We start from the raw sequence: 21,725 nt of genomic DNA, 5'->3' as shown, positions 1-21,725 counted from the left end.
TTATTCTACATCATACACGCAAAGCAGTGAGGTATGTTCACATTGTCCTCACAGAGAGTGGCTTATTTACAAACACTCATGACCCTGCATTTGTCCGAAGCCTGCCAAGTCTACATCCTGCACTGCCTTGGCATTAAGTAGAAACATGGCCCAGTCAGGATTGACACGGCTGTCAATGACAACTTCTTCCCTTCACAGACCCTGCTGAGCGCGCAGGTGATGTTCTGAAGCCTCGCTTTCATAGCATTACAGTCCTCAACGTTGTCCATCTCACAAAGGCCAATCCTTTCTACTTACCCTAAGTCAATGAGTGCACAGTCACGCAATGAATTCCATATCAAGTTGTGCACTGTGTCTGTACAGAAGGATTCTGTAAAGCACCACTTGACAGCCATTCAGGAGCAGAGTAAGAGCCTCACAGGTAAGTAGATGCTTTTATCAGGATGAGTGCACGCCTCTGACATCACAAACTCATTTCCCTCTAGCAGACACTTCAAATGTCATCGAGTGGAACCAACTTCCATTGCTCAGTGTCATGCCTGGGGAGAGTAGGAACTAAGAAAGGAATAACGTTCAGCCTTAAATGCGGAGATGAAAACACGCTGCCACTTGGAAGGAAAGATTGTAATGTTGGTCGCAACAAACACTTGTTACATCCACAAACTACAGACTTCAGTGCGACAGCATCAGGATTATCACTAACCTTGATAAACAATTCTCCTGAGGCAAGATAATGTCTGTCTGAGATCCAAGGGTCACAGGTGCATTGTCTAGCCAACATTTTTACACATGGTGTGTCTTTGCTAATGTCGCAGATGTGAAATGATGATCAGATTCTGTGAGAGTTAATGGAACTGAGGATCCTGATGGGATCTAAATGTGGGAGGTACATTTGATACCCTTGAATGAACAAGGGACCTTGCATCACATTGATTAGCCATGCAATACCCGAGACTTGGAGAGGGATAAATGTGAAATATATTTAAAATAGTGAAGAGTATATACAGTGAATGAACACCCATGCCACCATTGTGCATTCAAAATTTCTTAAGTTTTCTAACCTTACCACTAGGGGCAGCCCCGACAGCAAAGAAGGAGGCAGCCTGCTGATAGCTATGTCCTGTTGCCTGAGATGACTTTGGTGGGTGACTTCTGATGGCCCAAAGCCTGGAGGGCCCTGGCCTGCTAAGGGTCTTGTCTCGGCCTGACCTGATGGATTTGATGGGGTCACTGGCAGAGGGGATTTGGAGTGGCAGGTATCCTTGTAATGTCCTGAGTGGATGCCCCGGGGTGTCTGGCTGCTGTTCCTCCTCACTTTGGGTGCCCAAGGGCACCTTTTCTGACTTCTTGAGAAAAAGGAGCACCTGGAGGGAGGTTGAGGTGCCCGACCCCCTCTTGCCTAGCCACTGCTGGAATGTACGCATGGCTAGAGCGATGGTCCAAGCGCAAATCCAGCAGAAACTGCTGGACCTGGGTCTCCAAGATGGCCATTATCCTGCCCATGGAGACTTCGATGCGCTCACATGCCGGAGTCACAAAATCAGGCAGAACGTGGACGGACTCTGTCATCCTTCGTTCAGTCTGGCCACGGCCTCTGACAACCCTGCTTGCTGTTCCCCAGCCTGTCTCTGCATCTCCAACATTTCTCCCAGGGCCGATTCCAGAGGCTTGTCGTCAGGCTTAGTCTTAGCAGGGACCTGGTCTCCAGTAGTCCTACGAGTGTCGGAGATCCCGGCTGTCACTGCCTCCACCTGCAGTGGACCTGTGTCAGTGAATTGATCACCAGATTGTGAACCCTAGCCTACTCTAGAACTAGGTCCCACTGAGGTGCGTGCATCTGCACTGCTGGAGGTTGCAGTTACAGATCTTTATCAGATGGGTGTTCAGCATCCTCACTGGAGATGCGCTGGGGGCTGTGTTGAAGCAAGGTGCTTGCTTAAAGACATCCTTCAACTTTTCTTGCTGGTAGCTGGAACAGATAGAAGAGATAATTGGTGATTGACTAGGCAGGGGCTCCAACATTGTAGGTCACTCACAGTCATTGCCCACATGTGGCTCATGTGTACTGGATGAGCACTCACAGGCTGGGTGGAGGAAGCTGATCTTGCCTTCTACAAGGAAGGAACAATTTCTGTCCACTCCTGCGAGCCCTGCTGCCTGTTCCTCATATTAGGAGAGTGCCCTCAACTCTGAGGTCCCCCCTCCAGTCTTGGCTCCCTCCGTTTTGTTGTGGGTGATCTTGTCCTGCATAAAGACAGATGGATTGACTGTGAGCACTATGGATGGAATGGCAGTTCAGAAGCATGCATGGCTGTTGTATCTGCTCTGCCCTCCCCAGTATGGGATTAAGACACTATTTGTGAAAGAACTAAAATGAAACGGTGAGCTTAAAGTGTCTGGCAAGCATTCAGTGCTGATGTCCCATATGCTTGTGGTGTTTGACATCCCTTAGACTGCCTGATGCCCTTGTGAGAGTGTGAGTTTGTAGTGAGGCAGATGTTTCACTTACCCTGGCGGAGCACATCAGATCATTCATCCTTTTCCTGCACTGCAGGGGAGCCTTTTTTGGTGGCCATGGACACTGGCGATCTCCTCCCAGGTTGGCGTGGTTGGGTGGGAGAACATCCGGCTCCCATGCTGAGGAAAGAGGACGTCCTGCCTTTGCTGAACCGTGGAGGGGAAGGTTTGGTTCTTTTGGGCACCATTGAGAACCAGAACGAAACAACACACCTGGTCTGCAGTGGGCAAATGCCTATGCGGGTGCCATTTAAATATGGTGTTGGAACCTTTGACCCCATGAGGTAACGGCAGACCAGATGAATTCCTGCCCACCCTGCCACGAGATTCGACGAGCTCCTTGCTGATGCATAATTAATGAGCTGAGAAGCAGAAGGTTGCCCGGATTAATCCGACCCACCGTCCAGCAGGAAGTATGTCCACTTTCCTGACGCATTTGGTGTCCACAATGGAAAATTCTGCCCTGAATGGTTGACCGTTAATGCCCTCTCACCTGGCATTGCAAGTAACCCAGTTGTACCAACAATTGCTCTCAGGGCAAATGGGGATGGGCAATCAATGTGACATTTAAACATTAAAAATTTACCTTTGCTCCCTGTAGACCAGGCAGACCAATTCGACCTTGATCACCCTGTAAACAAATACATGACATTGATTTTTCTTGCGTAAAACAGAAAGTTGCTATTGAATCCAAAATCATTGAAGAGGCACAAAACCATCAGCAACAGTCTAAATTTCCCAATTACACAATGGTGATGAAGAACTATTCCACTGCGAGCACAGATTGCAAAATCCTTCAGTTGAAATGATGACCATCAATTTTACAGTCAGCTTCCTAGGCTTTGATTCATAGTTTCCTGTGAAATTCTTCATTTCGTGTGGCAGTACAACATGTTACAAGTTGTTGGCTGCACTCACCCCCTAAAAATCTTTAATTTTACCTACTTAAAGCTTTGGCCAACTGACATAAAACGAGCAATTATTCTTTCTGTGCAGAATTTTCTGGACCCGTATATGTATTAAGCCTTCCATACAAATTACCGGTACTGCATTGATAATAAGGCTCATTACAAGTGACACTCAATTAACAATCATTAAGGCTAATGCAGCTGAAGTATTTTGCAAAAGCCAGGAGAAATGTATGTTCTGTGTGGATTAAGCTTTTATTCCTTTGCAGTTTGGCGGATTGTGGTAAACAAACACTACTGGGGCCAATCCCCTTTACTAACACACCATTTGCTTTCTCACATTTGGAGAGACATCAACTGATGTGTGGGAGCAGACAAAAAGGCAACAGCAGTAATGTGCACTAACAGAAAATCAGGGAGCAAGGCTTTCTTGCATTTTTAAAAACGATTGTTCATGCTGGCATTAGCAATCTATCTTCAGTATTGTTAAAAAAATTCATACCATAAAGAAAGTGCATAGAATTCAATTCATATGAATTGCTGAGGTGGTTGCTTGGCCAATGAAAAATGGAAAACTTTTAAATACTGAACATCACAGGCATGATTATATCTCAGAGAAATGAGAGTGAACCAACCAGCCTCCAAAATGGATTGGCAGAAAAAGTTAAACTAAAAATAAGGGGAAGAAAACATAACTATGGAGAAAGAGAGGTGGAACTTTGGGATGCATTTAGGAACATTTTAAAACAGGCTAAAAGGATACGAGAGGAACATAGTAAAGGATTTAATCCAATAAAAGAATAAAATATATGTTTCAATAGCACACTTGCAAGAGTAATTAAGGGTGAAGCTGGACATGTAAATGCATATATGTGATGAAGTAACTGAAGATGAAGAGAAATAGTAGAATTATTTAAAGGAATGGATATTTTTTTAATGGAAGTTCATTGTGGAAGCAGATACCCTGGACCCGCACACTGAATCACTTCACAATATTTGCAAGACATACCTTTTGTCCTTTTGTCCCTGGTTCACCAACAGTCCCATCCACTCCTGGCGCCCCCCTTGGACCCTATAAATGAACAGCAACCAATTAATCGAGGTGCAGGAGAACTTACTCTAAACTCATGCTCTTACATGAAACTAAAAGCTTTTGCGATGCACACTGACACATATGCCAGATGTTCAGTGATGTGGCAAATGATATTGACAATAACGTTTGCCCAGATGTTGCTGCTGTGCATTAATTCAATAGGAGCATTTACAGCTATGTGCCAACACCAATTCACTTATTAGCATTATTTTGCCTTCCAGGACTATTTTCATCTCTATAGGATTGATATAAACAATGGTGATAGCATAGGGCCATCACTGGGTTTGTGTCATATGTAGATGAACCCCACTAAATGGTTTGTCCAAGTAGTGTTTGAGGCTTTGGTTGGATCTCAAAGTTACTGCATCAAGCATTGATGGACCTTTGCAATGCATCTGGGGTTTCATCAGAGCCACAGATCAATCCTGTGGCCATCAAGTGTTTGAATAAATAGATGCCAAATTTGGATGACAAACAAATATAGGTTACGAACATATTAAAAAACAATAGGAAATGACCAACTGGTCTATTGAGCCTGTCCCATCCTGACAAGATAGAACCTACATGCAACATCAAAGTAAGGGCAGAATTAGGTCATATGTTTGGAGGTTTCTCTTTGCCCATAGAATAATGAGGCTTGTAGAACAGGTTTCTTGCTCATGCAGTGAGTGTTGATTCGCCGATTCGAATAAGTGAGAGTTGGAGCTGTTTCCGACTGGGCAAGAAATCACCTTGTAAAAGCAGTAGGTATCTTGTAATGGTAATGAGGAGTACAGTGCCCTCCTGGAATATCTTAATTAACTATGGAGCTTGGAGAGGAGTTTTCCTCCCTAATCAGCCTGGGTTTTTATCTGGCTTTCCTCCTCTGGCTCTGGGATGGGTGGGGAGTGAGTGGCAGGAGGTTTAGGGGGGATGTGAGGAAAAACTTTTTTACCCAGAGGGTGGTGACGGTCTGGAATGCACTGCCTGGGAGGGTGGTAGAGGTGGGTTGCCTCAGATCCTTTAAAAAGTACCTAGATGAGCACTTGGCATGTCATAACATTCAAGGCTATGGGCCAAGTGCTGGTAAATGGGATTAGGTAGGTAGGTCAGGTGTTTCTCACGTGTCGGTGTGGACTCGATGGGCTGAAAGGCCTCTTCTGCACTGTGTGATTCTGTGGTTCTGTGTCTGTAATATGATGCATAAGGCATCCTGGCCATGTGGGGCAGGCTGGGTGGACCAGGAAGTCTTTGACTGCCCATTATTTTTTTGTATGTCCGTAGATCACCCATAAGTAACCCAATAACTCCATAGGTCAATTTAGGGGGAAAAATGCTAGCAAATTCCTTTCCGACCCTCAATGGAAATTCAGCAAGTTGCAGAATAACATTGTTACCCACCCAGCTTCTGCAGCTCAAAATGTCCATGGATAAGTCAGTCTTAAAAAGTTATTTTAAAAACGAAAAAAAATTTAAATTGGTTTTTGGATGTAAAATCTGATAAGCACACAGGTTTCACACCTCATGCAATGGAAAGGAATGATGTTGAATTGTACAGAAATGATTCTTAAAAGATATCGATTGTCAGCAGTATTCCTTTGAACAAGTGGGACATGTGCCAGTAATAACCGAGAGCAGTTAGTATTTGCAGTTAACTGTTGCGCTTGCTTTAAAAAGCAGATTTCAGCATGGACCATGTTTCACCGATCAAGCGGTTTTATGTCATTACGCAAGCCAAAGGCGGGGATTATGCCAAATTTGCATAATCCACTTGTAGTTCAAGTCAATCTTTCCATCTATTCATAACTGCCACAAGGTGCTTCACTTTACATACAGTGACAGTGTGCATCTGCTTCACAGAAGAAACAGCACATCTGCTTTAATGCCACAACAAAAGAGAACTAAAACTACATCTGGAATGCGTAGAATACTTTTAACTGATTTTTGCACTGAAGTGGGTAAGGGAAGTTACAAGAATCAGATGCTCCTATAACAAAACCCTAGGCCTTGGGCTGTGAGCAATCTCACACAATCTTGTCAGAAGTGCAGTGATAAATGCAGTTATTCACAGAGCAGTTAAGATGTGCTGGGATGAGACCTGAGGCAATTTATGTGGGATGCACATACAGATTATATTTATTTACTTTTGATACTGGTGTGTGGGGTAATGAAATTATGAAAGCTTTCAACTTAGCTGAAACACTGCTATTTTTCTGCTTCCAGGGCTTGTGGTGGTGAAGAATGTCAAACGGGAGAACTCTCCATCCTGCTGGAATTCTATCCACTTTGCACTTTGATGTAGTTTCCAGAAGTCATTTCTTAACCATTGGTCTCTTGCTTATTGTATAATTCTTTGCTTTTGCCTTTTACCTATGGAAATTCCTCTATCTCCCAGTTTGGAAGTAGACGATCCTATTGGGGTGGGGGGGGGGGGGGTGGGGTGGGGTGGCGGTGCGGTATCAAGTGTTCTGTGCCACCTAACAGTACTTTCACATCTACAATTGTGGCCAGACCACACTATTAGGCAGAAACTCTTTGCTTCCCCAATGTAGGCTGCCAATTTCAAAATGAGGATATGTAAGCGACTGCCTAGCTGAATGTTGGATGCTTCTTCAGAAGCACTGAGTCACGTGCTTTCAGTGGCGTTAGAGAGGGCATTCCAGTGTGATAAGAGCCAGCATGGTCTGATTCACTGTAACTAGCAATAACCTGACATTTTTGCAAACTCTGACACGCCTACCTGGCAGTGACTGTTGGGACATACACACACTGGCTCCAGTTCAGCAGAGAGTCAGATGTAAATCCAACTTCAAAACCAGCTCAAAAAGGCACAACCTCCATCAGCAACCACCAATTGGAAGGTCAGGTACTGGGCTACTCCATCACTCATCTATAGACTAATGCCTGCACCTTGATTTCTTTTTGTGTCTGTATCTTCTTAGTCCCTATCCTTCCATCCTCAGCAAAGACTGCTAATAGGTTCATAAGGCTTTCCAAAAGCATTCAGAACTTTTGTCACCTTATCAATATATGCCCCATTAATTGTTCCCATCTCCTGAAGTTTCAATTGCATGCAGTTTTCTGCCCCAGCCACCCAAATCTTCACCATCAGTGATGCCAATAACTTCCATTTGAGTCTATCTAAAACCTGCTCATCACTAGTCAGGTCTAAACAACGACAAAGGAGGAAAATCTGGACTTGTGCCTTTGGAAAATAGAAAGAAATTACATCTTCACTGGTCCATTGAAGGAACTGCAATGATGGAGCTGCAGTGATTCAGCATTGGACTGTAATCTAAATGAAGGGTTGTGTAAGATGAAGGGGTGTGATTTGAACAAGGTTGAGAATGCAAACGTAGGCAAGAGCAGCCTCTGTCAAAGGTCAACACTTCCCTGGGCACAAGGATAAGGGCAGAAATCCAAGGTGCTGGGAAACTTGGAAGAAACTTCATTAACTTCAAAACAGCAGTCTAAGGGTAATAGGACAAATTGAATGGACAAGGAGGATGACTGAACACCAATAAACCTGCAATAGGAAGGAAAAGTGGGTCTGGAGCAAGAGTAACTGCTCAGGCACACTTGATGTTGGTGATTGCAACTGAACAAATGGGGATAAATTAAAGGGAAGCAAAGCATTGACTTGTGTTGGGGGGAGTGGATGGAGGGATGGAGGAGAATGAGGAATACTTTCCATTCAAAAAGCATTTTCTCATGCTCCTTCCTAAGATTAAATTGTCAGGGAGCAGGATTTTCTGGCCCCACCAACCACCAGGATTGTCCAATCCTGTCGAAAGCCAATGGGCTTTTTGCTGGGCCGCCCAATCTCCTGCGGCGTGTCCCACCAGATTGGGGCTGGAAAATCCTGGCCAGAGGCTCGGAAAAAGAGTGCAGGAAGAAACAATTTCTATTTTTAAGAGCTCTGACCTAAATGTCCAATTGGACAATACTGCAAGGTTAACATTCATCATTACTCAAAATGTACATATGAGTATATTTAGCTAAGTTTAATCATGTTACTTTTTAGAATCCATACAGTGTGGTCTTATATTTATAAGTACAAAGAAACATTACCTCCCTCAAGTCTGTCCCCTATATGTAATTGTACTTCTTTACATAACACACTGAGCACTTTGCCAGCTTAATGCAGAATGCATGCATTATATAGAAGAATACCACGACAGTGCAGGTCAATGTTAAGTGCCAGAAACATGGTGAACTTAACAGGCTGATTTTTTTTTAATTAATAAAAAAAAACTGCCTTTTCAGCCTGCTTCAATAATCAGTACGTCTGGGAGTGCAATGGATCTGAACAAGCCAGCTGAATACCTCACCAGAACCGTTAATTTCCTCATCAAACATCTGTAAAATGTGAAAGTCAGAGTATTTCAATATGACAGGAGAGCGATAGCAAGTTCAAATCAGAAATAAAATCAGTAAAAGGAAAGCCAATTAACAGAAATGAAAGATGGAAATTGGTCTTCACTTACTGGCTCACCCGATTTACCATCTTGTCCAGGCTGACCAGGGGGGCCATGTGGTCCTGGGGAGCCAACAATGTTTGGATTCATCACTTCTGATTGAGCAGGGATACCTGGTGGTCCTGGCAATCCTGGAGGGCCTGGTGGCCCAGGGAGACCCTAGAAAACAGAATGGCATACTATTAAACTTGTAGTATGGCAGCCAGTGCTTATGATACTAGACTAATAATTCAGAGAATGTGAATTCATAATCCCAGCATAGCAGTCTGAGAATTTGAATTAAGTTTTAAAAAAAAATCAGGAAACAATGCCTGATATTATTGTTGAATTAAAATCCCAACCAGTTTAATAGCCTATCAGGAAGTCTGTGTCCTTACCCCGTCTGGACTATATATAACTCCCACCCCAAACCAACATGAATTTCTTGTAACTGCTCTTTGAAGTGGCCTAGAAAGCCACTCAATTGTATAAAACTGCAACCTGTGATTCAAGAACAGTGACCACTACTTCTTTATCGGGGTAACTAAGGATGGGCTTGCCAATGATGCCAACACTGAGAATGAATGAAAGCAAAGTAAGATAATTTATCCCAGCTGGTAACTTCAGGGATGAGAAGTGATTGTACATTTGATGAAACATCAATACTATAATAAAGCTATAGAGAGTCACACAAGGCTAGTCCAGTTCAGTTTCTGGTCAATGGTAACCCCCAGGATGTTGATAGTGGAGGATCCAGCAATGGTAATGTCATTGAATGTCAAGGGGCAATGGTTAGATTCTCTCTTGTTGTAGATGGTCATTGCCTGGTACTTGGATGGTGCGAATGTTACTTGCCACCCATCAGCCCAAGCTTAAAGGCATAGGATTTAAAACGAGAATTTTAACTACAGTAAGTCCCAGTTTTAAATTGCCCCATTTTAAGTGGTTCCACTTTAACATTGCGGATATAATGGGGTTAGTATGTTCAGTTAGTCTCAGGATTTCCATTTTACCATTGTTTCATGCCAGACCAATGTAGCATCACGTGACCTGCTTGGCACCATTTTGGGGCAGCCACTCCTGCTCCCTTACCCTCCCACTTGCTGATCCTCCCACTTGCTGCTTTTCCCACCTGCTGATCCACTTGTTTGCCAATCCTCCCGCTCACCAACTTTCCCACTCGGCGCATCCAATGCCTCCTGACCTCCTGCTCACCACTACTTTCCATCACCACCCTTCCTGCTCGTTGTCCATCCTGCTCCCTGACCTCTGCTTGCCACCTTTCTTGCTTACAGTGAGGGTTCAGGAGAGGGAAGTGGCAAGCGAGAGGGAACAGGAGAGGGAAGTGGTGAGTGGGAAAGGTGGGGAATGGGAAGATCAGCGAGCAGGGGAGCTGGAGAGTCGGTGAGCAGGATGGGCAGTAACTGGGAGGGTCGGTGATGCGGGAGGGTTGGTGATGTGGGAGGGTCGGGAATGTGGGAGGGTCGGGGATGTGGGAGGGTCGGGGATGTGGGAGGGTCGGGATGCAGGAGGGTTGGGGAGCTGGAGGGTCAGTGAGCAGGATGGGCATTGAGCGGGAGGGTTAAGGAGTGGGATGGGCATGAAGAGGCAGTGAGCAGGTAGGTCAGTGAGTGGAAGGTAAGTTGAAAGGGTCAGCATTTTTAAATTTACTTCATTTAAAAGCTATTTCATCTACAAATATAGGAAATTAGGAAATGTACAGTATTTTAACTTATAGGGTATTCTTTTTAATTTTTATTTCCAAAGAGAAAGGTCTTATAGACCCTAACTGCAGCTTTTACATTGGTTGTATTGGGAAAATCTGATTCGCTGAATGTTGTTTAAAATTGTTCTTTTCAGAAACACAACAACAATGTTAATTGAAGCCTTCAATCACGTCAGTGCACTCTGAACACATAGCTGATAGAATTTCTTAGTATGCAACACACGCATTAACAAGAGTTACTGTGTATCTGTCCGTTATGTTGAGTTTCTTTGCTTTGTCCAAATTGGAGATTGAACTCTCAGATCAAGTGCCAACATCTATTTAATGTATTAACATATTTGCTTTTTTATTACAGACCCTTCACAAAGGCCACCTGCTGGCATGGGTTCTTTGTGGATGGTTAGAATAAGTGATCGAAGTTGACAATAGATATTTTCAGCCAATCATTTTTTTGGTTCAATAGATTCAATTTTTTTTCCCAATGAATCATATTTGAGGCTTCAGGAATTTTGTAAAAAAACTAATATGTTGGAAACTCTAAGTAAAGCTGGTTTTGAGTGTTTAAAGAAGTAGTATAATTGGTTTCTGTAAAATCATGTAAGTCAGCAGACTAATAGTGCATGAACTTTTCCATTTCTATGTTGCTGATGACAGGAATGCATACTGAGAAAAATTACAATTTTCATCCTTTAATTTTAAGAAGCGAGAAAATAAAATTTACCTTTAATGCTTTAAAGCAGGAATGCAAAGACAGGAACTGGCTGATAATAGGAAAAAATGATTTGCAGATGTAAGGCCACAGGTGACAGTGTAATGGGGGTTTGGGGCCTGCTTGCTCCAATGGGTTGAAGGCCTTTTGGATTTTATTCTTCTGCTTCTTCATCAGCAACAACCCCCCCGCACCACCCCTCCCCCTCCCCCATCCCACACTGCAACTTACTCCACAAGATTGCTGGACCCTTATGACTCAGTCAAGTATGTTCAAGACTGAGATTGATAGATTTCTATATATTAAAAACATCAAGGAATATGGGGACAGTGCAGGAAAATGGTGGTGAAGCAGAAGATCAGCCAGGACCTCATTGAATAGTGAAGTGGGCTTGAAGGGCTGAATGGTCTCCTCTTGCTCCTATTTCTTATGTTCTAATGTTCTTATGTTCTAATGCCATCCATTACTCCCAAATGCCAGCAACCAACATTAATGCCACACTCTCGTCCCAAATACTCAAAAATCCCTCCCAATACTCCTCCTGAATCGCCAGGACTGTGCTTCGCAGCTTCCTTCTCAATAGCCTATCCCACGTCCCACAAATTCCAAAGCTCCCAAATGCATAGACCTTCATGGCCCCAGATCACAATCCTTTTCCCAGTCTTCCAAAAAACTTCCTATTCAGCGTTCCTGGAGATCCTGCATTTCCCTGCCCTTCAAAATACTGGTTTAATATAAGAAACTGTGAGCGCAAAGTCTTGCTAGACACAAGCATGAATCAGAGATAGAGCAAGAGCACATTAGCTCCAATTCTCACTACCGCCTGTCACTACTGAGGCTGTGAAATTTGAAAAATATACCGTTTATTGACAGAGTAAGATACTCACTCTAATTATCTCTGTGTCATCGTCATTGTCATGAAAACCAGAACCTTCTGCACTGAGGGTATTCTGCAAGGGGAGAAAAGAGAAAATAAAATTTTAAAAAAGTTGATATCTGGATTTGACAATATTTCCACAATCTATAGTTTCAACTTTCCTGTGGCATGATTTCCTTCATTGTTCTATTCTGTTTAATTTATTGATATTTATATCGTTTTCATCAGGAAACATCCCACAGTGCTGTCTGTGATTCCTGCGATTACAGGTTGAAAATTCCATATGCTCCCAGGTGATGACATCCTGAAGACTCCCTGGCTGGCGATACTTTCCACCAGCTGCTTCCACCCAAATCACTAATGTGGCCTTATCTCCCTCCCTGCTCATCCTTTGAGTACCTCACCTTGCTCCACCTCTATACTGCACCCCCTAAGCCCACTGCCAAGCTTCTCACAGAGATATCTTCACAGCTTTCCTTTCTGATCCTCTGCGATGATTGCCTCCCCATCTTCAGCAATTTCAGTAGTTATTGCAATTCACAACTCACCCTCTCTCCTCTGATTTCACTGTCCTCCTGCCTTCCCTTAACTTCTCCCTCCTGTTGCGGACAGGGAAGAGAAGGGTAAGATGGTTCTCCAACTGTCACTGAAAGGTACCAAAAACCTAATTTTCTTCTGAACAGAGGAGTCTTTTATTGTAGCTTCCATATGTGTGGCATTAATAATTATTAACAGATTCACAAAAACAGACTGCTGTACATTGGGAGAAGAAGTTTGGCCACATAATCAAGGCCCAAATCGTTCACAGAATTGGTACTCATATTTACTTACAAGTCTTTGGCCAGGTGGACCAGGTGGACCAGGGGGACCAGGAGGACCTGGTGAACCGGAAAGCCCAGGATCGCCCTAAGGGGAGAATGGGATAGTAATTTGCCACAACATAAAATACTGTAGTAGCTCAGAAATCAAAGCAAGACAAATTTTATGACAGGAATAGCTGCCCATCAGCTCACTACTAGCACAGTATCTTTATACCTGGAATCCTTACTCCATTTAATTTCTCATGCGCATAAAACTTTTCTCTGAACTATTGTGTGGTTAGGAAACCAGCTGCTCAGGTTGTAACTGTGTTTAATTAGGATTAAAGTGTGTTCTTGCCTTTTTGAAGAAATAACAGTTACTGCAAATTTAAGTCCATTTGCTCTGTATGGTATTACTTATTTGAGGAACTTTTCAACTGAAGCAGCGATTTTCTAGGATGCATTGTTGCTCTATGTATTTCATAAGGCTGTTGTTGGAGATGGTGCCTGGGGAGCGCCAGCTTCCTGGGTAGGGAGGTGAGAAATCTTGTCCAACAGAATATGAAAATCAGATTGGAAGTGTGGAGTATTGTAAGGAAAGTGTTTGTCAGACTGTTCTGAATTTATTCAGGTTACACAGCCATTGATATCTCTTTACATTGTAGGAGCATTTACCTTTAACTTCTGCCTACTAGGTGGGAGAGTTAGACAATTTAAAGTGTCATTGGGCTCTTGAGGGTTGATCTTAAAGCAATAGGTAGTCTAGTCACAAAGAATTACAAAGAATATGCAGCACAGGAATAGGCAATTTGGCCCAACAAGTCTATGCTGTTATTCATAGTCTACATGAGCCTCTTCCCACCCTTCTTCAATCTAACCTTATCGGCATAACCTTCTTATTCAGCTTTGCCTTAAATGCATCTGAGTTATTTGCCTCAACGACAGTAAACCTAATTAAAGGACATGCCAGTGAAGACTGATTCATATACTTCAGAGAATGTTATTAAGCAGGAAAAACAAGTAGTTCTGCAAAAGGAAAACATCCAAGTACACATCATGCTTTTTAATTGGTGTTTCTGTAGAAGCAGGAGGGAGATTAGGATGGAATGATGCTGAATCACAGACAGACTTAAAACTAAAAGTTTCATTTTGTTGATTAGCAATTATACGTAACAGGAGTGAAACTACAGACATGATAACAAAGTACTGATCTATAGAAAAAGAACTGGCTAAAACAAAAGCTATTGATAAGAGATGAGTGAATTAACTCCTTACCTGGAGTTGTATTTTCATTGTTACATAATTAGATAATGCAGAAACATGTGGATTGTCAAGTGGAAGGAGTAAGAGAAGTGGATTAAAAGTGTTTATAATAAGTAATAAAAACAGAAAATGCTGGAAATACTTAGCAGGTCTGGCAGTGTCTTTGGAGCGATAAGTAAATTAACAGCAGAATGTTGTCACATCAGACCTTGTCAGAATGGTGGGACCATTTTTGGGTTGAAAACCCAACTTACTAATTTTTGTGCCTCGTGGTTGCTTTTTATTCCAGAACAAACTAATTATCATCCCAACTCCAGTTTCCCCAATCACAGAGAGAGGGTGGGATGACACATCTAAAGCAGCAGTGAAGGAGCTCTATTTAAAGGGACCTTAGCAAAGCTCGCAATGGCAGTATTATGTGAATGCAGGAAAATAAAATCCAGTGTGAGGGTGGAAAGACTTCGGGCGGAATTTTACGGCCCCTCCAGCTGGTGGGATCTTCTGGTCCCGCCGAAGTCAATGGAGTTTTTGAACAGCTTGCCACATTTTCTGGCCCCGCCTCCTGCCACGAAGGGGCCGTAAAATTCGGCCCCTGCTGCCTGGATGGAAGATGTGGAAAGGCTGCCCCCCCAGTTCACAGACTCATCCCTCGGAAGAAGCCTTCTTCCCTAGGGGCGACAGCAAAGGGCTTGCCATCCTTACCAATGGCCTGCAAGTTGCAGAGGCTGTCAGCAATCCAAGTGTGATACCGAGGATCTGGATCCAATCCAAAAAAAGGCTCAATGACTTCATGAGGTCCCCCAAAGTGAGTGTCCTTCAACTCTGAGCTGGCAGCCATCACTGTCTCACCTCCTTAATGCTCTCCTGCACAGCACTCCTCTGACTGACATACCTTGCTGTCACAAACATTCCTCTCCCTCCAGCCTCCTCCTCAAATCTCCATCTCAATAACATGCTCACTCATCCTAATCTTATTCCCTAGCGTATAAAGGGGGTCAGCTTGGGGGGTGGGCGGGAAGGTGAGGGTCTAGCCAGCTGACCTATTTTACATGCCCCCCACCCATCCGTTGCTCAAAACATACCCAGCAGCGGCATGTAAAATCCAGCCCCACCACTGAGCTGGAAAGATTCTGTCCAATGTTTCAGATGGATGGCCTTCTATCAGAACTTTTAGATGAAAGGTCATCGAGCTGAAATGTTAACCATGTTTCTCTCTCTATGGATACTGTCTGACTTGCTGTGTATTTCCAGCATTTTCTGTTTTTCTTTCAGATTTCCAGCACCTACAGTATTTGTTTTTATACGATGTATTTGACTTATAAACGGCTAAGATACTGAGCTCCGACTGTAAGACATTGAATCTCTAATGACACCATTATTAGGTCTGCTTGTTTAACATGTTAAGTATATATTTAGAACTAATTGATTTGAGAATTAAATTATAAATATGCAGCCTGATCCTCTTACATTATGTCAGTAAGTTAGGTTTCTGGAATTTATTTGGTTGAACAGCACTGGACTTTAGAATCAGTATCCCAGTAATCAGAGCTAAAATGGACAATGGGATTGTTGGGCTCAAGGAGGCAAAAGGACCCAACCCACAGGGTAACTTAACAGTGATAGGGCTGCAACATTAAGGCCTGAACATCTGATCTGTGCTTCCTTTTAGTAAAGCTCTGTGTCAGACTTCTTAGAATTTAACCTAAATTCAGAAAAATAACTACAATATATATTAGAACAGCTGTAATGTGAATTGAATAATAAAGGATAGCGAGAAAAAGGAAGAATGAGTAGAAAAAGGGAGAGCAGAAGAAAATGGTTGAAATGAATGCTCTAAATTGTTCTTCAAAGTGTTTACTCTATTAGTTACAGGTTAATATTACAGGAGCAACCTACTCCTATCATAATAATTGCTTTATTACTGTCATGTCCTAGCTGGTGAGCAGAAAATATTAATAATTGTTCAGAACAGACACATCAGTCCCCTTAAGCTGTTGGCAAGTTCAGCATTAATGCAAGAATTTGACCATTTGATATGTAGACGGCAGTAGGAGGCCAGGGAAGGGGCTTGACACTGCATGGTTTAATTTGATCAAGACACTTCACAGTCATTGCTATCCTGATTTCATTTTCTGCTTTGTCCTTTCTAAGATTAAAATGCACCATCTTACACATACTTCCTCCACTCCACACTCGTATAGTGGTTATGATACTAGATTAATAATCCAGGGAATAGAATAGAATTTCAATTCACTTTCACTTTGCTGGTAACAGCAGGGCTTTGAAACTATTTTGAAAAACTGCTGGTTCACTATTATCATTCAGGGAAGGAAAGTTGCCTCACCTAGTCAGTCTGGCCTATCTGACTCTAGTCCCATGTCATTGTTGTTGACTCTTAACTGACCTTCGAAGTGGCCTAGCAAGCCACAGACGAGTATCAAATTGCCATCAGTTGTTCAGAACGAAGGCCGATCACTGCCTTCCCAGGACAAGTAGGGATGGATAATTTATTTTTATAACATCTCCTGTTCTTATCCAAGGGCATCAAATGTGTGGCAATTCTTAGTTCCAGCAGCCTTTCCTTCCTCCTACAACATGCAGTTTTTCAAAACCCTATTGGCACCACTACTTCCAGATTTATCCTTTCTTCTCTTTTATCCTCTTCAATTGTGGTCATGTCCTGCCCCATGGACCTTAACCCTTCATTGAAACTGCTCAACAAAAAGAAGCCCTAGACGTACCTTTTCGCCTTTAAGACCTTGATCGCCTTTTGTTCCTTTAAATCCCTGAGATCCTTGTTTACCCTGAATTTAAATAAAAAACAAACATGCATTTAAAAACTTAAATATTTATTTATTTTATATTAATAAATAAAATTGTTGAAGAGGAACTTAAAAAGGGCCCTTATCAATCACCAATTTAACCAAAATCCAAAGTGTTCACTTCATTGAAGAATATACACATCACTTCATGATACTGGAAGAATTATAGTCCTTTTGGTGTCACAGTTTAACAAATCCAAAAAGACAGTCTCTGTATCTGCCATTATCATTTTTTTAACTAGGTGCAAATCAGGGAATGTTATGATTTTATCTGTCTGCGGGCTTAAGCCCATGGTTCCTCATACAATGGTGCACTTTGGCTGTCAAGGGAGAACAAGGGAGTTTGGCTTCAACCAGCATGAAGGATGATAAATAGAACCCTGACAATATGTTTGACATTACTACAAATCCTTGAACTAAGGGATAAGGGCTCAAATCTATACAAGAGAAAATGGACAGACAGTTTAAGTTTACTAACTTTACACAGAGGGTGGTGAATGTGAGGGATGGGACTGCCCAGAGTTGGGTAGATGTTTGAGAAAGTGGATGATTGAGAGGGATTTTTTTGGGGACTGGCCTGATAGATTGGAGTGTTTTCTAGGCCTGATTTTTTTCAATATATGTTCCTGTGACTGCAGTGCTTGAATAGGGACAAATTTCTACATTTTTCACCCAAGGTTAGCAGCAGACAATTTCAGGTCAGTTGTAGCATGAATCTCACTGATCAATATTTGTACCTTTCATAAACTCCATCTCACAAGGACATTATTTTCTCCAGCAATCTCCTTTGAGTTGCTGAATGAAATTATCAACTTCATGCCTTTTAATGACGAGTTATGTGCACTGGTGGGACTTGGACAAAGCTTGCCAAAATTATGGCATAATTTCAGTCATCAAAGAGGATTAGCCCAATTCTCCCATTTTTAATACATTTTCACTTCCCATTATCAAGATTTATCATAGGTATCATTGTTTACAAATCTGGTTGCCTTTGATTCTGCGACACATAATCCTTCAAATCGTGGGCAGGAATTGGAGATAATTGCATAGTAGGAACTGTATGCATAACTGAACTCACCATGACTAGATGAGTACAGGAGTTCTGTCACAAACAAGACAGATCCGCAGCCAGTGAACATCACGATGTATGAGTCAGTAATGTAGACTTCCAAACAAGTGAAACAGCTGATAACAATGGCACCTGACCTTGCTCTAAGAATGAATTGGGCAATATTTAAACTGAATGTGCAAATGGGAAGCAAGTTTTGGTTGCCAAGGTAATTTCATTTCTAATTTGACCAGCCTGTCTGCAAAATCATCAAATCAGGACAAATGGAGGGCATTTGGCTTATCCGACTGTGTCAGCTCTCAGAAAGGGCAATTTATTTAGACACACTCCCCTGCACTTTTAAGACTGTTCTTAAACAAATATAAATCCACTTCCTTTTTAAAATCTATTATGGATTCTGCTTTTGGTAAAATAATCTGGGGTGGAATTTAACATTCACCACCTGGCAGTAAAATGGTATTCGTGGATTGGCTGCTGTTATAAACCCCGCCCAATTTTGTTACGTTGACTTCAATGGAAATTTGAAAATGTAACAATACTCCCTTTGTTGTTTTATGATGATATAAAAGTTAATGTACAGGTGGTCAATCTTATTTTCTGGGCTGATTTTGATCACCTGAGCAGATTGGAGAGGAATTTTCCACATTTCTTATTCCCTTCTTGGCCCTGTGCTTCTCTGGATTTTGTATCTCCCAGGATCTTACATAATTGCGAAGTCAGGGTAGAGTGTAAAGTATCTGGTTATGATGCTTCAAGTTCCTTGAGAATGGGGCCGGATGATCTTTATCTGTATATTACTTTAGTGAGTGACTCACTGACCAGCAGTTTTTCCCATTTACCTTATTACAAATCCACACAATTTAGAACCCCCTCTATTTGATCTCCTTTTAACCTTCTTTGTTCTAAAGAAGACTGCAGCAGTTTCTGTCATCTCTTCACAAAACTAAAGTCTCTGATCCCAGGTATCATCTTAGTGAACCTCTTCTATCCTCTTCTATGACCTTAACATCCTTCCTTAAACAGAGTACTCAAAAACAGGGTAAACATTCTCAGCTTCCTGGCTCACTAATGGCACCTAAGCCTGGTATTAATTTAGTTCCCTTCCTCTGTACCCTCTCCAAAAGGCAGAATGTTCCCACTGTTGTATATTGATTAAAATTAAATACAGTTCTTCAAAGGTACTGAGCCCCATTCTATACAGCTCACCATTGCCCCAGGCATTTACACCCTATCCCCAATCATCGAATTAAGTAAAGTATGTAGCACAGAAAGAAGCCATTAGGCACAACCAGTCCAAGCCGGCATTTATGTTCCACTTGAGCATCTTCCTATTCTTCTTCATCAAACTCTTATCAGCATAACTCTCTATTCTCTTCTATCTCATGTGCTTGTCTAGCTTTCCCTTAAATGCATTTATACTATTTGCCTCAACTACTCTTGATGGTAGCGAGTTCCACATTCTTACCACTCACTGGATAAATCAGACTTTTATCTGTATTCCCGGTTTGATTTCTTGCTGACTGTCTTACATTGTAGGGCTCTTGTTTTGCTCTTCCCTTTATGAGGAAACACTCTCTCTGTGTGCACTCCATCAAAACCTTCTCAACCCTCAGCCTTCCCTTCTCAAGAGAGGAGAGACCCAACCTGTTTAACCTTTCCTGATGGGTATTACCTCACAGTTCTGGTATCACCTTTATAAATCTCTTTTGCACCCTCTCCTGTACCTCTATATCCTTTTTATAAAATTGTTACCAAGTGTGCTCCAAGTGTGATCTAACCAAGGTTTGATGTAAGTTTAGCATAACTTCTCCACTTTTCAATTCTTTCCCTCCTAATGCTTGATTTTTATAAAATGGCCTTATTAATCTCCTTCGCTATTTTTAGTAAAATATGCATTCGTATTCCTGGATCTCTTTGTCCCTCTGCCTCATTTAGGTGCTCAGTTTACAAATGTGACCTCCTTATTTTTCTTACCAAAATGTAATATCTCACAGTTATCTATTTATATTGAAATACATTTACCAATTATACGCCCATTCCGTAAGTTTATTAATATAAACTAAGATCCTCTTTACCTTCCTTACCACTGTCACACACTGTGCTGGTTGTATTTCAATGACATAATCACCAGTATCCCAGATCCCTCTCCTGTGTTGTACCCCATTATTCCCTTTTCCAAATGTCTGTCTCCCCATCAAACAACATCTGGCGCTTGTCAGCCCATTCCCCAAATCTATACAAGTCTCCTGCTTTGTTTCACTTGGTTCATGTTATCGTCAGCTTCCTCTTTCCAATCATTAGAATTAGACCATTTCAAATCCTAACTCTATCACTAAACCATTACATAGCCAATAATGAGCCCATGCTAATCCATGAAACACCTATTAATCCTTTCACTCCATTCTCAAACAGCTCCACCCTCAGCAACTTCCTGTTTCCTCTGTTTCATTCAATTTCTGATCCACTCCACATTCCCACACCCACTGGACCATATTCTCATGCGCCACATTGTAAAAAGGTGAGCTAAAATCTAACTACGGGGGCAAAATTTTCAACTTTGGCACAAGCCAGGGGCGAGGTCAGTGGTGAGTCTGTAGCACCTGCCCATAAGTAGTTTCAACAGTGCCTGAGCTGTTTTCACACCTAAAACTGACAGGTTACTGCATGCAGCCAGCTGTTCTTTGTAGGAAGGGAGAACTGATTGTGAACAGGAGGAAAATCTAAGAAGCTGTAGCCTTGCTCCTCCCCATCTCAAAAAACTTCCTAGGCTGTTATTGGAATATCTGCCAGTGGTCCTTTTAGGACTCCTGTTTAGGCCATTCAACACCTGATTCAATTGGAGCTACTATGTACTGTGTGCTTTGCCCATTCGCACATAAGAGTGGCAATCCGTGTTTCACAACCAGCATGGAACCCCAGTGAGCATATTTACACACCTTTCTGTCTGGGTGGAAGTGCTGGGCACCCATTTAAAGGCCTGCCCAGGGAAAATGAATCAGGTAGACTTTGATGTCAAAGGGAATGTCTAAGATACTGACCCAATGTTTGTCTTCTGGTTACCTATTTTACAAGCGAGTTGCAGGTGAGCAGAAGTTGAAAATCATCCCCATTATGTTGAGTGAGCTTCCTCATTCACAAGCTTTATTATCGCTTTGGAGAAAACAAAACTCCGCAATAAAAGCCTCTGTCGCGTGAAGCTGTTACGGAGCATCAAAATCAAAACATTTACCCTTTAGTGTTGTGCACTGTTTGTATTTTGTCCCAGCTAATCACCTTCTGGACAATGAATGAGAGAAATTAAACACTTACAGGCAATCCATCTTTTCCAGCTACGCCCTGTAATGAGAAAGTACAATTAGAAAAAGGTGCTAGATGATCAATCCTACTAAAAGTTTTTTTTAAATTCATTCATGGGGTGTGGGCTTCACTGGCTAGGCCAGCATTTATTGTCTACCTCTAATTGTCCTTGAGAAGGTGGTGGTGAGCTGCCTTCTTGAACCGCTGC

The 21,725-nt window shown here is 42.3% G+C and overlaps 1 protein-coding gene across 4 annotated transcripts in view; it reads right to left on the bottom strand.

Annotated features, from left to right (window-relative positions):
• Window positions 1-21,725, bottom strand: part of LOC121279055 (collagen alpha-1(XVIII) chain-like) — a 539,532-nt gene that overhangs the window by 149,308 nt on the left and 368,499 nt on the right. For all 4 annotated transcript variants that reach the window (XM_041189891.1, XM_041189890.1, XM_041189889.1 and 1 more), the window contains 7 exons: window positions 21,530-21,556; window positions 17,071-17,133; window positions 13,098-13,172; window positions 12,277-12,339; window positions 8,985-9,134; window positions 4,435-4,497; window positions 3,104-3,148 (listed from right to left, as the gene is read on the bottom strand). In XM_041189891.1, coding sequence (XP_041045825.1) covers window positions 3,104-3,148; window positions 4,435-4,497; window positions 8,985-9,134; window positions 12,277-12,339; window positions 13,098-13,172; window positions 17,071-17,133; window positions 21,530-21,556 — 486 coding nt within the window. The remainder of the gene's footprint in view (window positions 1-3,103; window positions 3,149-4,434; window positions 4,498-8,984; window positions 9,135-12,276; window positions 12,340-13,097; window positions 13,173-17,070; window positions 17,134-21,529; window positions 21,557-21,725) is intronic.

Source organism: Carcharodon carcharias, chromosome 6, assembly GCF_017639515.1.
Source record: "Carcharodon carcharias isolate sCarCar2 chromosome 6, sCarCar2.pri, whole genome shotgun sequence".
In the NCBI taxonomy this organism is placed as follows: domain Eukaryota; kingdom Metazoa; phylum Chordata; class Chondrichthyes; order Lamniformes; family Lamnidae; genus Carcharodon; species Carcharodon carcharias.
Note: the sequence above shows the minus strand (reverse complement) of the source record. Positions and strands in the feature narration are given on the sequence as shown.